Source organism: Diabrotica undecimpunctata, chromosome 3 (assembly GCF_040954645.1).
Source record: "Diabrotica undecimpunctata isolate CICGRU chromosome 3, icDiaUnde3, whole genome shotgun sequence".
Lineage (NCBI taxonomy): Eukaryota > Metazoa > Arthropoda > Insecta > Coleoptera > Chrysomelidae > Diabrotica > Diabrotica undecimpunctata.
Genome location: NC_092805.1, coordinates 26,041,821 through 26,057,099, shown reverse-complemented (window position 1 = coordinate 26,057,099; position 15,279 = coordinate 26,041,821). Strand labels below are relative to the sequence as shown.

General features: G+C 33.0%; 1 protein-coding gene across 4 annotated transcripts in view; it reads right to left on the bottom strand.

Moving 5' to 3' along the window:
• LOC140436593 (homeobox protein cut-like) overlaps window positions 1-15,279 on the bottom strand; it is a 260,307-nt gene that overhangs the window by 121,078 nt on the left and 123,950 nt on the right. For all 4 annotated transcript variants that reach the window (XM_072525537.1, XM_072525539.1, XM_072525538.1 and 1 more), the window contains exon 2: window positions 364-507. In XM_072525537.1, the coding sequence (XP_072381638.1) occupies window positions 364-507 (144 nt within the window). The remainder of the gene's footprint in view (window positions 1-363; window positions 508-15,279) is intronic.

Sequence of the window (15,279 nt, the reverse complement as noted above, 5' to 3'; positions counted from 1 at the left end):
GTATTTTCTTTCGATATACTTTGTCGATTGGCTTTTAAGTATTGCGATATTCAAGAACTGTATTTTTGATTAATAAATTAATAAATCTGAAGAGAAAAACGTGGTTAAAAATCTTCGGTAACATCCAAACGAAGCACAAAACTAACAAGTTATATATTGGAAAATTTAGTTTGGTGGAGAATTTTCACTCAAGACCAAGTTAAAGGTGAAAGCCCTCATTTAGAGGATCAATCAAGGTGAATTTTTCGATTTTAATTATTTCGATTATCTCTGGAATTACTTACTTCAAAATTGGAGCAAAAAGACTTTAAAAATAGTTATTTATATTAAAAAACCGTGCGTAAAAAATACTAAAAGACTTACTTCTTTGTCTTTGGTTACGATTTCGTTCTCGAAGCTTTGCCTGTCCATGTTCGACGTGTCTTTGTTCTCGCAATTGTTCGATGTATTTGTTCCGGATAATTGTTCTTTCAGTGTCGTTACTTCCTTTTCCGCCAAAGTCGCCCTCTGAAACAAAATATAAGAAATTAGCCAATAACTTCAATAAAAAGGGATAAAACTAGTAAAGTACATATTAGAAATTTCTAAGTAGTTTAAGAGAATTTAGAGGATTCCTCAGGGAGAAACAATTTACTACATTCATTTAAACAATCATTTATATTAACTTGACCATTTTCTTTTTATATCTTATTTTTTTTATCGCTTTTATCAGTATTTTCTACTCTTATTTTTTTATCAAGTTTATTAATCGTTTTTTATCTAAAAATTTGTTTATTTGGTTTCCGGTGCTCTTAATTTTTTTCATTTATTTCTTTTCCTTGTCGTTTTCTTTTGTTAACTTTTCTAATTACCAAAGTCACGTACCGTTATTAGTTTAAATTGGGCGTTTCTGGTAACAAATTTTAACTTACTGATTGTTATTAAATGTATTCGTACATTTAATAACATAATATTACCTATCGCTACAGACAAACCTCACCGCAACGAAAGGAAGTTGATAATTATTGATACTATTGTTGAACAATTAGAAATAATGTGGATAAAAATAATTTTAATCAGGTTTTAATAAGTGAAATGACTACGTACTTGTTGCTGTTATCTGTGTATACCAAAATTTAAAACGGGAATATTTCCTGGCATGATATATTCTTCTAGCGGAAGAACTTAATAGAACACCAAAAAAAAGGGAAATGGTTTTTGGTCAGTAACATTATGACGAAGACGTTTAAAAAAAAATGGTGATAAGGGACCAAATATTTCAAATCAGGCAAAATGTTTTTTCGTCTATTTCCCTATCCATTACGGATGTTGGTTATTATCATAATAATTCGTATTCTATTAGCGACTTATCTACAAAGTACTAGAGATGTCAGGCCCAACCATAGTTTTGACACATTTACTTCTATTGCTGTACGACTCATTTATCGGTCGACTCAGTTCACTCGCAATTTCTAGTTCAAAGTCGTAGATCACTTTTGTATTTTATACTGCTATGTCTAATTTTATTACTTTTCTTTCAGCACAAGCTTGATCGATGAGAGCTCTAGACTGCTCATATCGAATTGAGCGTGTTAGTCCACTGGGACATCGGCGAGATTTATTTTCTGAAAAAGAAACTGAAAGCACAATAAAAGAGACAGTCACGAAAAAGAAAAAAGTCAAAGAAGCAGCTCCCATCCTACATAACGAAAAAAAAATGTGTAGCAAACGCATCAGCAGATTGCAGCAGGCTTTGGTTGCCAATATAAAAAGAAGAAGTCAACAACAAGAGCATATCAACAATAACGGATTAAAGGAAGTCGCATACATATCATCTATAATTAATCAGAGTATATATGCAATACACAATACATAAACTTATAATCTACGTAAACACTCATTACACAAATATATATGTAATACAAAAAATACACAAAATAGTCATAATTTGATATTCTGACTGTATACAAATGCTACCTTTAGATCTTTTTAACCAAAAGCGGTCTATTGCCTACAAGATCGACCCCAAATGAGGCAACCATCAATTTTATTACATTTACACCATTACATTTGGCTTAATCCAATATAAAAATTAAATGCAAAAACAATCTAAATAAAATAAAACAAATCTACATTATAACTACAATTGGTGAATTATTCGCTGACAAATCATATACGTTACTATTAAACATTTTAAACTATACTTTTTTTTATAATTGTCTTTATTTTCCTTATTTATTTCTATTTTTTATATTTTTCATTATTATTTTTATGTTTTATTATCTTTTCGCTAAGTATATATTTGAGATATTTATTTATTTATTTTTTCATTTTAATTTAATTATTTATTTTTAAATCGTTAGAAAACCAATTCCGTTAAGAATGTGTAAACAGTACAAATTTCAAACTGCCTATGGCAATATATAACTGAAGGTTCAAAAGGTAAAGTATACCTTCAGCTAGAAATATACCTAAGTATAACTACAGTAATACAGAAAATTATCCATATATTATAGTTATACAGGGCTATAAGGCTAGCTATAGGGCTAGCTATAGGGCTACAAGCGGCCCAGTGTAGAGAACACTGGAAAGAACTGAGGGAGGCCTATGTCCAGCAGTGGACGGGATTGGCTGATTGATGATGATAGTTATATACTATAATTATATAATATTAAAAATTAGTTGTCGCCATGTCAAAGTGAACCGAATGGCGTCATCTATTTTATTGAGACAACTCGGACGTTTTTCAATCTCTATGGCTTTTCGGATAATTATAGGTTTATAGAAATAGATCGTGGCTATAGTTTTAAGGTTTTTAAAAACAATTTTGTGATATGTATGAAGATAATGCTGGCCTGGAGCTGAAATTGAATAGGAATTGCGAACAGGAATGAAATGTTCGTAAATTCTAATTTGGATTCTATGATTGGTCTGGCCTATATCATTGGTCATTGGTATTCTCCACAATGAATTTCATAAACTACGTATTGTTCATTTGGAATGTTTGCTTTGGCTGCTCGGGCAAGAGACGAAAGTTTTTAATGGGGGGTAAAATTGTCTTTATTATTAATGTGTCAATGACACCCTTGATGTAAGGATGTATTATGTCTCGAATCTATTAATTTACAAAAAGGTAAAATTGATTATATTTTGATTAATAATATCGTGAATAGGAGTTCACTATAACATTAATCTTTCAATGTAACATGTTTTCATTGAAAAAAAATCTTAAGTTTATATATTTTTTTTCTAATGTTTTAGAAAATTTGTCATAACTGTTGAAGCTGTTACATATTTTAAAGTATGTTTATATTTTCCTTTCCAAACAACTTCCCGCAAGAACTTAGTGCTTCTCGTCTTGTCAGTAGTATACAGGTAAGTCCCGAGAATAATCTGCATTGAAAAGATGGCGTTGAACGTCGCCCACTGAGAAAAAATCATAAATAAAACGATTCTCCGGTTATTTACGGCTTCGAAAGACATCCGAATGTAAAAAGGCGCAATAATAAGGCAGCGTTATTCGACTGTTACGTACATTTCCATGGCCATCTCATTATTCGAGAAAGAAGAGGAGCGATGTTCAATTTTTCGCGCGCGCCGGCTTCACCCCAACGCCTTATTATGTGAAATATGTTCATAGCCACCTTTCTATACCGCATAGGGTAATATCTCAATGTTATTATAAAAACAATAGCGTTGGAGTTTCATCCACACCAGCCGAGCTGGTTTAAAGATTCCAGTGGCGTAGAACACGGAAGTAATCGCAAGAATTCCAATTTAACACAAAATAAAATGTATGAATCGTGTTTATGAAATATTCTCTTATAAGAAAATAAATGGTTCTTTATAATTATGTAGGTATTACCTATTTATGTTGAAACTTTCATTTATGATGTAAGATACTGTTCTGATCCACGATTAGTTTACCGTGAGATATAGTTGCTATAAAATATTATTTAAATTTAAATTTAATTTAATTTAAATCAATTTAAATTAATATACGACGACAATTTTCATAGAACTATCTATTGCTTACTATACGTGTTTACAGGGCTTAGTTTCGCTGGCTACTAAGTACAAAAATACATTAAAGCTACAAAAATGCATAACAGATTTTAATCTTTTAGGAGATTTCTGAAAACTAATTTACACAAACTTAAAGAATTACCGATATAAATATAAAATAATAAAATAAAATGAAAAACAAAAGGAACCTAACTAACTATAAGGAGATGGAACAGATACAAAAACTCAAAATGTCTTTGTTGTAATACTTTCCTTTCTCACTGCATAGAACATTTACTCTATGTATTAAATGCAAAGGTTAGCTAGTATTTAGGAATTCCTATTGATAAAATGCTATTGATACCTACCTCCAATTATGCGAAAAGAACAATTTTCCTTATTTGTCCTTCAACATGGACAGTGAAGTGATCATTGATTATGTTCTGAGCCAACGCGGACGAAAAATAAAATACCGAAGTTGGGGACTATTTCCGATATAACCGGAAATAACACGTTCAAAAATATTTTCATTGAAAAGTTCACTATCGAAAACCTATGCAGCGAAATTTTCAGATTTCTAATCCCTTTAAATTGAGCGATACGTCTAATAGACCACTCATTGTGAGACCCGATATAAATAAATCAGTTAAATTTTAAAGTAATTAGCTTTTTAATATCTGAATTTAGTAGATTACCATCCAAACAAGAAGTGTAATAGGTAACAGGCCATCTTTCGCATTATAGCTCAGCGCCTTCGGTCAAAAATGCTGGTGATGAGTTTACCTATTTGAGGTGATCAGTTTACAGGTCTCCAAAGGATATCGGTGACCAGATTGCTATATCTCGGAGGGTCTAGTAATTTTATGGAGGCTATATGATGAGTTCGTACACGTTTCCCGTGCTATGGAATTATCTTTTAATGAAAGTCAATAATTCAGGGATATTTGAATAAAAAAGAAGACAAAACAGAAAAAATTATTGATAAAGTTAAATCAAGAATACGTATAGAACTGTAGGTACTAGTTCTTATACTTCAGAACAGTATAATAGGGATTTAACTACCCAACACTTAGAAAAAATGGATTAAATTTTAGCTTAAAAAAGGGTGCAGGTCATTTAGATCTGCTACTTAAACTGTAATACGCTGGTGAATTGGATCGAACTATGGACGAACATAATGACAAGATATGGGATCTGTCTACTCGGTGTTACTCATTCCTACCGGATTCCTGTTTGTAGTATGATTGGTGATTAGTGATTCGGAGAAAAAAGAACAACGTTGTAGTGCGTGTGCTAATAAAACTTTCATTTGTGCAATTAAAAAGTTTTTCTATGAAGGTATAGAATTTAACAATCGTATTTTTTGGTCGATCGGATAGCCAAGCGGGCTGGGCGGCTGGCTTCTCCTTCGCTTCACTGCGGGAGATGTCAGCTCAATCCCCAGCTCGGTGTACAGAAAACAAAAAGGCTAACGCAGCAGTTTAAAATTCTAAATGAATCTGCGGCTTAGTCTAGAATATGCTGATATCTGATCGGCCTATGGTGGAGCAGTACGGTAAGAGATAAGGGCTTGCGGCTTGGTGATACTCCTCCATAGATCCCTACCGGAAGGGTGTGTGCCGCCTAAATACCGGGTATATATACCCGGTATATATATATACCCGGTATTGCTAACCGATTAGGAGTTTTGAATGAACATCAGTAATGTTTTTCCCATAATCTCTTAGAAGGTATACTTGTCGAGTTTCTATAACTTTCTAATTTACCCGGATTTTTTTTTTTTTGAAGACACAAAGTATAATTACGAAGAAATGTTTTTGTTTTCAATTTAGGTAGAATAGAAAGAGTCTGACGGGGAGAAAATTGAAGAAGCAGATTGGCTAGGAATTATTTTGGGACGTGAGAACATAAGGTAACCTTTTCAAATGAAGAAAAGAAAAACAATATATGAAACCAAAGAAGAAAGAGGGTCTAAAAGAAAGCCTTTACCGAAAAAATGAGGTGAAATCGGAAATATTAATGGAACACATGCGCAGAACGTACTCTATAACAAATCAAACACTGTGAACGTACTACGTCCGAAGTTAAAAAAGAAATGTCAATAGTAAATGAAAATAAATAATTATTGTCGCATAGAAACTTATAATAAAGATGTTCGCGTTTCTAACTTCAGGCGAATTTAATTTCGTTTGCCTCTTGGAGGTGCCGCCGCTGCGGATGAGTTTATTATTAAACTGGAAGTAAGGGATATATGTTGGGGCAATATATTTTGATTTTTAATTCAAACTCAGACATTGTTTTACGGATCTGATACTCCGTAATAATAATGATCTTATATATTCGCGGCTGTGTCAGAACGGAATGGGGGAATAGGGGTAATCAGTTATTCAAATTTTCATGACTTCCCAACGACCCCTATACGTCTTTCATCCTATTTATTACGGTGTATCGTAAAAAATAATAACACTATTGGATATTAAAAACTTTTTCGGTTATCTGCTCCCGGAAATGGGAACCGACGTATTAGGGAAGCAATTCGAGGAATGAAGTGTCGAACTTTTTCGCTGTTGTTGTGTGTGTGTAGTAGAAACCGATGGAATTCATTAAATTTTATAGTTTCGTGGCACTTTTTTATACGAGGGTGGGAAATATTGCCTAGATTGGAAAAATACGAACAGCCGTATCGCAATTATTCGGTAATAATCCTAATTAGAAGAGGCTACCAAAGGGATGCATTTTTTCTTAAAGAAGGTTGAAAACTATAATTTATTGCATTTCTTCGGAACTTTAACTAGAGAATTTCTTCGGAATTTATCATTATAAATAAATAAAACGCCTTTTAGTAAGGATCAATGAAATAAATAACACCGAGACATAAGTTCCCATGTCTTATCGGACTCATCATTACGTTTAAAGGTGGGCATCCACTATGTTCGCGAACTTCTTACGCTCCGCGCTCTTGCAACTGCTTCAATGGATACGAAATGCGCTCATCTACATGAAACACGCCCCCTCCTCGTGTGCTCCATAGTTTTCAACGAACCTTTGAGTGAACATGTCGTCATCATTAGTTGCTAGTGCAGCCTATATTGCATTTCATTACCTTCTCGAATACGATAGAAGCCTTCCTCGCTTTTGCTCGTCTACTGTGTTATATTTTATACCACTCAATAATGCTCCAGTGACCTACCGTTCCCAGTCGCACTGTTTTTTTTTTGTTTTGATTTCTCTCTTCGAAATCCCGAATTCGAAAGCAGAATTTTCATTAAATTTTTTCTTTGCATATTTGCTCCTATATGTCCATACCTTTTCAGATTTCCACCCAGCCGTCTTCTTTAACATTTTTATTTTTGAAATTCTCATCCTGGGGATCCCACATCACAGTATAGTTTCGGTACTACCCGACCAGCTCGCGTCCACGAATAGACTGAGCCTGCCTGAGCTTGCCATGCCAGGCTTGTCTTTATATTCGCCCAATTTACCGCTACCTATTAGATCACTGAGCGCGGGACGCACACTGTTGCACGCTCCGGGTGGGCGACTGTATCCATTATGTTGGTAATTGTAGTGGATACCCAGCTTTACTAACTTATTTAGCGCGTACAATTTTGTAAACATAGCGAAGCATTTCCACGTCTAATAAGTTCTGTAAACGCTATAAATTGTCTACATCCATTCTTTCATGCCCATAGTTAGACTCCGTATATTATATAACCCAGTATATTTTATTATTCAATATAATAGAACCAGACCAAAATTTCTGACTTTGTTATTCTGATAAATATCAAAAAATGTAATTATTTTAAAAGAATTTAGTTTTTATATAAAAATCGGTAGGCAACTTAGAAATTGATACTATGTATATAATTGGAATTTACATAGTTGTCTCCTGAATGTATGATGGTTAGTGTATACCATAAAAAGCTGTAGTATACATTAAATTCTTCGATAGGATTGTTTCACTACTATGTAATCGTATTATCGACAAAATTAATCACCATTTAAAATTTGGTATTCAGGAAAAATGATAAAATTTAAGGAATTCACATGAAATACCCGTATATATAAAGTGCTTATTCTCTATGCTATTCTCCTTGAGTCGTATGAACGATTAAGAGATATTTGCCCATAAAAATAAATTTGTAAGAATTTAAATATTTAAACGAAAAAGTTCTTACATTGTAGCAAATCAAAGCGTAATCACTGATCAATATTTTCCTTTAAATCTAAACACAAATAACTCAATCTAGCTAAATATCCTTGGTGAACAATACTGAACAATATCCTTCAATACGCTTGAACTGCTGCCTTCAAGATTTTGGACTGTATCTATTTGAATATGACACGGAATTTGTCAAAACTTTAATCAAACATTAATTCAAGATTTAATTTAATTGAATACTGTGGCTCCCCAGTTTTGAAATTTTTGCATTACTATTTAATATCAAATATACATCCTCAGCAAAACATTAAAAACTTTTATATCTTCATATAAATAATTTTTGTAAACTACAATTTTTATTTGAGTATTGGGCTTGCTTTACATCGGCAAAAGTCTCCTAATTTATGAGACTTTTTAAAATATATTTTAGCATTCCAGAAATTAGTTTTTAGACAAAATACTACCAGTTATAACTATTTTTGTTAGGTGTATTGGATATTTTCCAATAGCAATTAATCCTTAAGTTATCTGTCACCTATATCATTGAAACTGTTCGAAATTTAATAGTCAATACTGACAGACAGACAACTGCAACGCAAAAACCACAATTCTTTCTGACAAGAGTTAGAAATGGTTCAATAAACAATCAGATACCTGACGTATCATTAAATTTTAGTTGAAGTCATTAAAATGTAAAGATACATACACCAAATAGATTAAAATGGTAATGAATGCATCTCTAACAATAAAAGAAGCAAACAGATTATTTTACATATATATCTTAATAAAGCTATTTCATTAGCACATATATTAAAAAGATATGCTAGAGAATACTTAATACAACAAATTCATTATTAAATTAACGTAACATTACAATCGTATTACGTAAGTAAACTCTGGCCTTTCGACCCATTCCCTACCATGTTTTAACTTTGCCCTATTCCTTGTGATTGTTTCTGTTGTCCTCGCTTAAAAAGTTTAAAATTAAAACGTCCAATAGGACATTCGCTTCTTCCTCTTCTTCTAATCCCGATTCCGTGAAAACTCACCATAAGCTTCACATCCGATGAGACATTTGTGCAAAGAACCAGACCATGCAAATCAAAAACAACTGAGGAACGAGGAGCCGTATTTCTCCTCTGACGAAACAGGACCGCACTCCAAAATGTCTACTTTTGAGCAGAAAAGTTATAAGATGCCAGTGAGTATTCAGCAGATCAATAAAGCAAATCAACTATTACAAATTCATTCGTTTATTTTTTTGTTCGGAATATTTTCTTTTTTACTCAGTTTTTTCAAAACTTTTTTGTTTAACATTGTTTTGATAATTTCAAATAATTCTAGAATAATGTAAGTTCTCTGTAAATTGGTTACTTGTGTATACCTTGTTTTATTAAATTTACTTGGTAGATTGGATAATTGTAAATTAAGACCTTGTTTGGCGTCACTGACCTTTCCACATTGCGACTTCCACATATATCTATATTTGTGGATTTCACATAGACTGCAGCGCCTACTGTCGACCGCTTTTGGATCGAGGTTTGCTTCACAATGTTGCTTATGCTCAAACATATGATCTTTTTCGGACTGCGGTTTTGCTGATTATATTTCAGTAGTTTCTTTTTAGATTTGGAAGATGATCCATCACCAGGTCCATAGTCCCTGGATGATTGAAGTCGCATTATCTCTTCCTTTTTTTACTTTCTCTTTTCCCGTGATCTAATGCTATTCTACCAAAACTAGTAGAGTTAAATTATCTTTAGCTTCCACTCTTTATTTTTTTATGAAAGCCATTTGAGAAACCTTATAGGACAATTTATTTGGCCTGGTATAGCGATAGTAAAGCGATACGGAACCTTCTCAGAGCAACCATAAATTCTGCCGAAGATGTTTTACTATACTGTTTGCATGTACGATCCTCATTAGAGTTATTGAGTTTTATTTGCGACAGAGACAGAGTTTGCCACTCTTCTCAGAGAACGAAGTTTAAACCTTTATAGCTTCATAATAGTCACTCACTTTTGAATCACCTTCTAAGTCATCTCTTTCTGTCTCCAATATGTTCGGTTCACTTTTTCACAATGTGACTAAATGCTGTCAGGCACGACATTATACCCATACAGTGCCAAGGCTGTAATCTCTCAGAGTTCGCCAGCTCTCTAGGGGCATGATGGTGTTATTATACTTCGAGATTGGGGACTACAGTACTTCCAGCAAAAATTTCACCGTAAGATAGCCAGTTGTGGTGCATCCGTCTGATGATTTGTCAATTGAGCATGGTGTGGATATATTTGGGAGTGTTTATGGTGTGGGTCATTTTCAATCAACAAATCTACAGATAAAAACATAATACTAATAAATATTAATATAAATACTAGTAATCACTCATTATAAATGTCTTTATTATTGGTTGCAGGACTAACAATTTTTTGTACATTAAATACATGAAGGTGTTCACATTTATAAATTCAGCTAACAGAAGTTACTGGTTTTCACGAAGAAATTGAGAAAATTCTTTAAAAGTGTGTACTTTTAAAACTGTGCACGTATAATATTGGCATAATTTATTATTTTTTGCTTAAGAGTACCCTAATATTAGCAATTTATATATTTTAGCATTTAAGTTACCTTTCCGAAGACCTGACGATGCATAGCAAATTTTAGTATGCGAAACCGTCGTTCAAGGTAAAAGAGATTGATTATGATTAAGTCTAGATTGATTTTTCTTATCAAAATATAACTGATTTATTAATTATATTTAGATATACTCAGTATGGAACAGATATTTAGACAAAAAGGGTTATAAAAGAGTGGGAAAGAACACTTTGATTGATTGACTCGCTAGGACACGAAAGAAGTTAAAGTGCTGTACTTATAAAATTTCTATAAACCGAAAGTTTGGATCTTTTCTCAATATCAGTAAAGGCTTCCCATCGAATTTGAGTCCTGTCCTGCAAGAAGATTAATAAAATTAACAGATAGAGTAACTCCAGTCAGATGCCGTACGGGAATGTATGCGTACTTTTGGCGTTATCCTTTATCCTTTATCCTTTATCTGGCACTGCGAATCGGAACAAAGAAGAGAGACAGAGGACATAATTTTGTTATAGCTTTAAAGGAAAAGCCTGCCTAATAGAATGAATCGCTAAACTAAAACTTACAGTTTTGTCCCGAATATCCAATTTTCAATAGGGTTTTAACTATTAACTGCATTATCTCGAATTCAATTGTTTTAATGGACGTTTGCTATACGGTAATCGTGTTAAGCTGGGAAGGAGCAGAAGGCACTCCCGAAAAACTAATGCGTTTCCGAATCAATGAACTTCTCGTGGGCTGTATCATCTAAATATATTTTTCAACCTGATAACAGACGATCACATTACGCACACGAAACTATAAAAACGTAGTTTTGGACGTGACAGTATCGTGATAATACTGTAATTTACATTATTTTAAAATTGGTTTTTGTGTTTCGTCTTATTTTTTCCCAATAATTTCTCGTTGCAAATTTGTAACATTGTTTATTTAACGTTTTTACTTCCAATCTAATTTTTTTACACTGGCTCTTTTAATTTGGGTATTTTGGTAATAATAATATATCTGTCTGTTAACAATATTTGGTTGTCTTGTGAATTAGTATACAATTTGATAGATAAACATTCAATTACTTTACACCATATGTAATTCTTGCACCATTTGTTTAAGCAATTTTTTCAAAGTCTTTTTAAGTCCATTTAAAAGTTTAATTATTTTGTTTAGCGTTTTCGGTCTCCATATTATAATTTTTATTGAGTAGTACCTTCTTCGGTCTGTTAAAAGCAGTTCTTCTCTGTGAATTATTGTTTTAATTGTTTTCAGTGTTACTTTTTGGTGTGTATTCCTTACCTCCAATAATTATTTACCTACATAAATCATACGTATTCCTTTTGAAACATAATAATTATTGGAAGAATTTTGGTGCGCCCCGTATATAATAAAATGTAAAATTTCAGCTAATATATCTACAAAATGAATATTAATATCTTCGACGACGCGACACAAAATCAAGATATCGACTTTTCCCGAAATAGCTACAATTTTTCATCCGCCAATGTCAAATTTCACCATTCAGAGATAAAGATTAATAATGAAGGGAATTTCTCTACTTTGAGATTTTCCTCATCGAAAATTTTGTCACACTTTGATTAGTAATTAGTCTTCTAGGGGAGGCTCTCCCTTATTTTACCAATTTCAACCCTTTAAAACAGTCCTTTCGGCTTCGCCGTCTCGACCCTTTCGTTTTATTTCGAATCAACTTCTCTACTACTCGTCTACCCTTGCTCTCGATGTGTATTCATATTAAAATGAACACAATTTGATATTCGGAAATATTGTTTTCTTCTTCAACTTATAGTGCACAAATAAAAACTAAAAGAGTAAGTTTCAGACTTATATAAATGTACAAAACACGCAATCTTTAGTTTGTCGAAACACATTTTTATAGGCTATTAATGTTTGTTAAACATCTTTATTTTATTATTATTTTTTTTTTGGTAGGGGAGACCCGCTACCAAAGCGGTGTAAGTTGCCGCACAACGTATCGCCCTAAAGAAAGCAGTTTTCTTCAAAATCTTAAGATTGACTAATCTTAATTAGTTATTTGTAAATCAAACACGTGAATGCATACATTTAAAAATGTCTAAACTACGGCCACTAGCCCCGTTCTCCCCTACTTACAATAATAAGAGTAGATATATAGCTTTTGTTAAAAAAAAGCTTTAGTATTAGCTATATTTTTCTACTGATGTTTTTGATTTCTCTTCTACCATTCTCTTCTTATTATAACTTTTGTATTTCTCCTTCTCATATTATAATCATAATCTTCCCTTATATGTTTTATTAAATCGATCCAGTGGTGTTATTAAACATCTTGTTCAAATATGTTTTAAGGATCGTCACTTTTTTAACCTGAGATCTTTCCCCTTTGCACTTGTATATCCCCATACTCTTGCTTTCTTTCCGTGTCGGGATCACTTCTTTAGATTTGATACTTGGATGGCCCTATCATTAGCTACCTAAGGTCAAGGTGAGTGCATGTCTAGGTCAAGTCTGTGGAAACACTTCTTTTTTTATACTTCAAGCATCCACGCCGTCTGGTTTATAGCGTGATCAACATGACGAGGGTAAGCGAAGCGATTTCAAACTGGAGCTGAATATTCTGCTGCTATGAAACACCAAGCTATAGCTGATGTTCTTAGTACAATTGGCTGAGCTTCTAAACTTGTTCCAGCCAACTTACGTATTATGGTATTTCTTGAGGAAATCTTTGCCTTTGTTTTCGCAGTGACCTTTAAATATGAGAGTGCAGTCCAATTTTACCTTTAAGTACTTTGGTTTTGTTCAGTTCTCTAATACTTCTCCTCGTCATGCCATATTTAGCCTTGTTCTGGCTTGATGGCTGTTCAGAAATCTCTCCCCTATGTAGCCAACGCTGCTTCATCAGCATCAATAAAGCGCCTCGTATCACATTGGCCTGACAGGTGGTTAGTGTACATAAATATTATGGAGAAAAGGTGCAAGCAGGCTTCCCTGAGGCAGTTCATTTCTCTGATTTTTCCAGCGGCCTTTTCTGTATTGTAAAGTAACATAGAACCGACGATTCTGAAAGATACACCTCAACAGACACATGAGTCTAAAGCCATTTCATACACTTTTACTAGCAATGTTTGTTGGTTAATTCTGTCATACGCGGTAGTTACCTCAACGTAAGCGACACCCGATATTTTTTTTCACAAAGCCATTGTGGATGTACTATACAAAATTCAGGATAGGGCTGCAGCAAGACTTTCTTGCTTGCTATGGTATTTGCCTCTCGTCTATGATGGTGGAAATTCTGTTGGGTATTATCCATTCGAAAATTTTTAAAGTGTGGCAAAACAATAAAACTGATCAGAAATTTTTGGCTTCGGTGGGAGCTTTACCAGGTTTCCGAAGTGCAACCATGGTATTTATATCCCCATGGTATACAATATACTATTTGCTTATTGTAACTCATATAACTTATACAAATTATAATTGCGATACTACGTATTACTTCTATGTTTATTGAAGAGCATTTATGCTTGATTTGTACTATCACCTTTTCAGAAAATCACCATTATCCTCGTTATTCCTTGCATCTATTGCTACCTTTATAAATTATTTTATTCCGGAAACATGTACATTTGAGTTCCGTCTTATTATGACAAGAAAAGATGTTTCCTTCGAAATAGGAAACGAAAATTTCATCACCTCTGGTGAAAGAACATCTGAATAAGAAGGAAAAACTGGCAAAAATATTTCAGTCCTCTAACTTTAAGTAGGACTTTAGATTTTCGATTTAATCAGAAATTAGTTTTAACTGATCCTGAGCATATATTTGTTGGTATCTATGTTTCTTTGACAATGTGGTATTTATCATTATTGTCTAAGACAACTGAACAAAATCGTTGTTTAAGAACCAGAACCCCTTATTAGGTCAGAATATTACATTAAAAGTAAAAAATAATAGCTTCAAAATAATTGTTTAAAGAATTTATTTAAATACACAAACAAATACAGAGAAGAATTGAAACACGCAAATTCATCATTATATTCTTCCAGTAACATTTCAATGATCTATTGTTTAGTTTATATTATTATCTGACTCTGCTTTAAATAAACACTATTTTCTTATAATTAAAACATCATTAATCATCGTCAACTCCAACTATAGACTCAGCTAATAGGTTGATTTGGTGTGAATAGCATTCTTTACCTTTAAAATCCGCAGGAAATCGAACAAAAGTCTTAGGTCAGTCTTACAAAAAATTCGCGCGGGTTTTTACACGCTGAGCGCGATCTGACATCCGAATAATTATTGAAAAGCAATCTGAATGAACTTTTGAATTAAACGTCGTTAAATACTAGTAGGTTGTGGGAGTTCTTTTGTTTTTATGGTCGTTTATTGTCAATCGTTGGCGTGACATTTAATCCCTTTTTAGGGTAGGGTCATTGGGACGTTTTTTTTTATTATTTCAAGAAGTAATTAGGCTAAATGCAAATAAATCGGTATAAAGCCGAGCGGATATCCTTTGTCATTATTTTAAATAGTGTCCCACAGGGTTCAGAAGCTG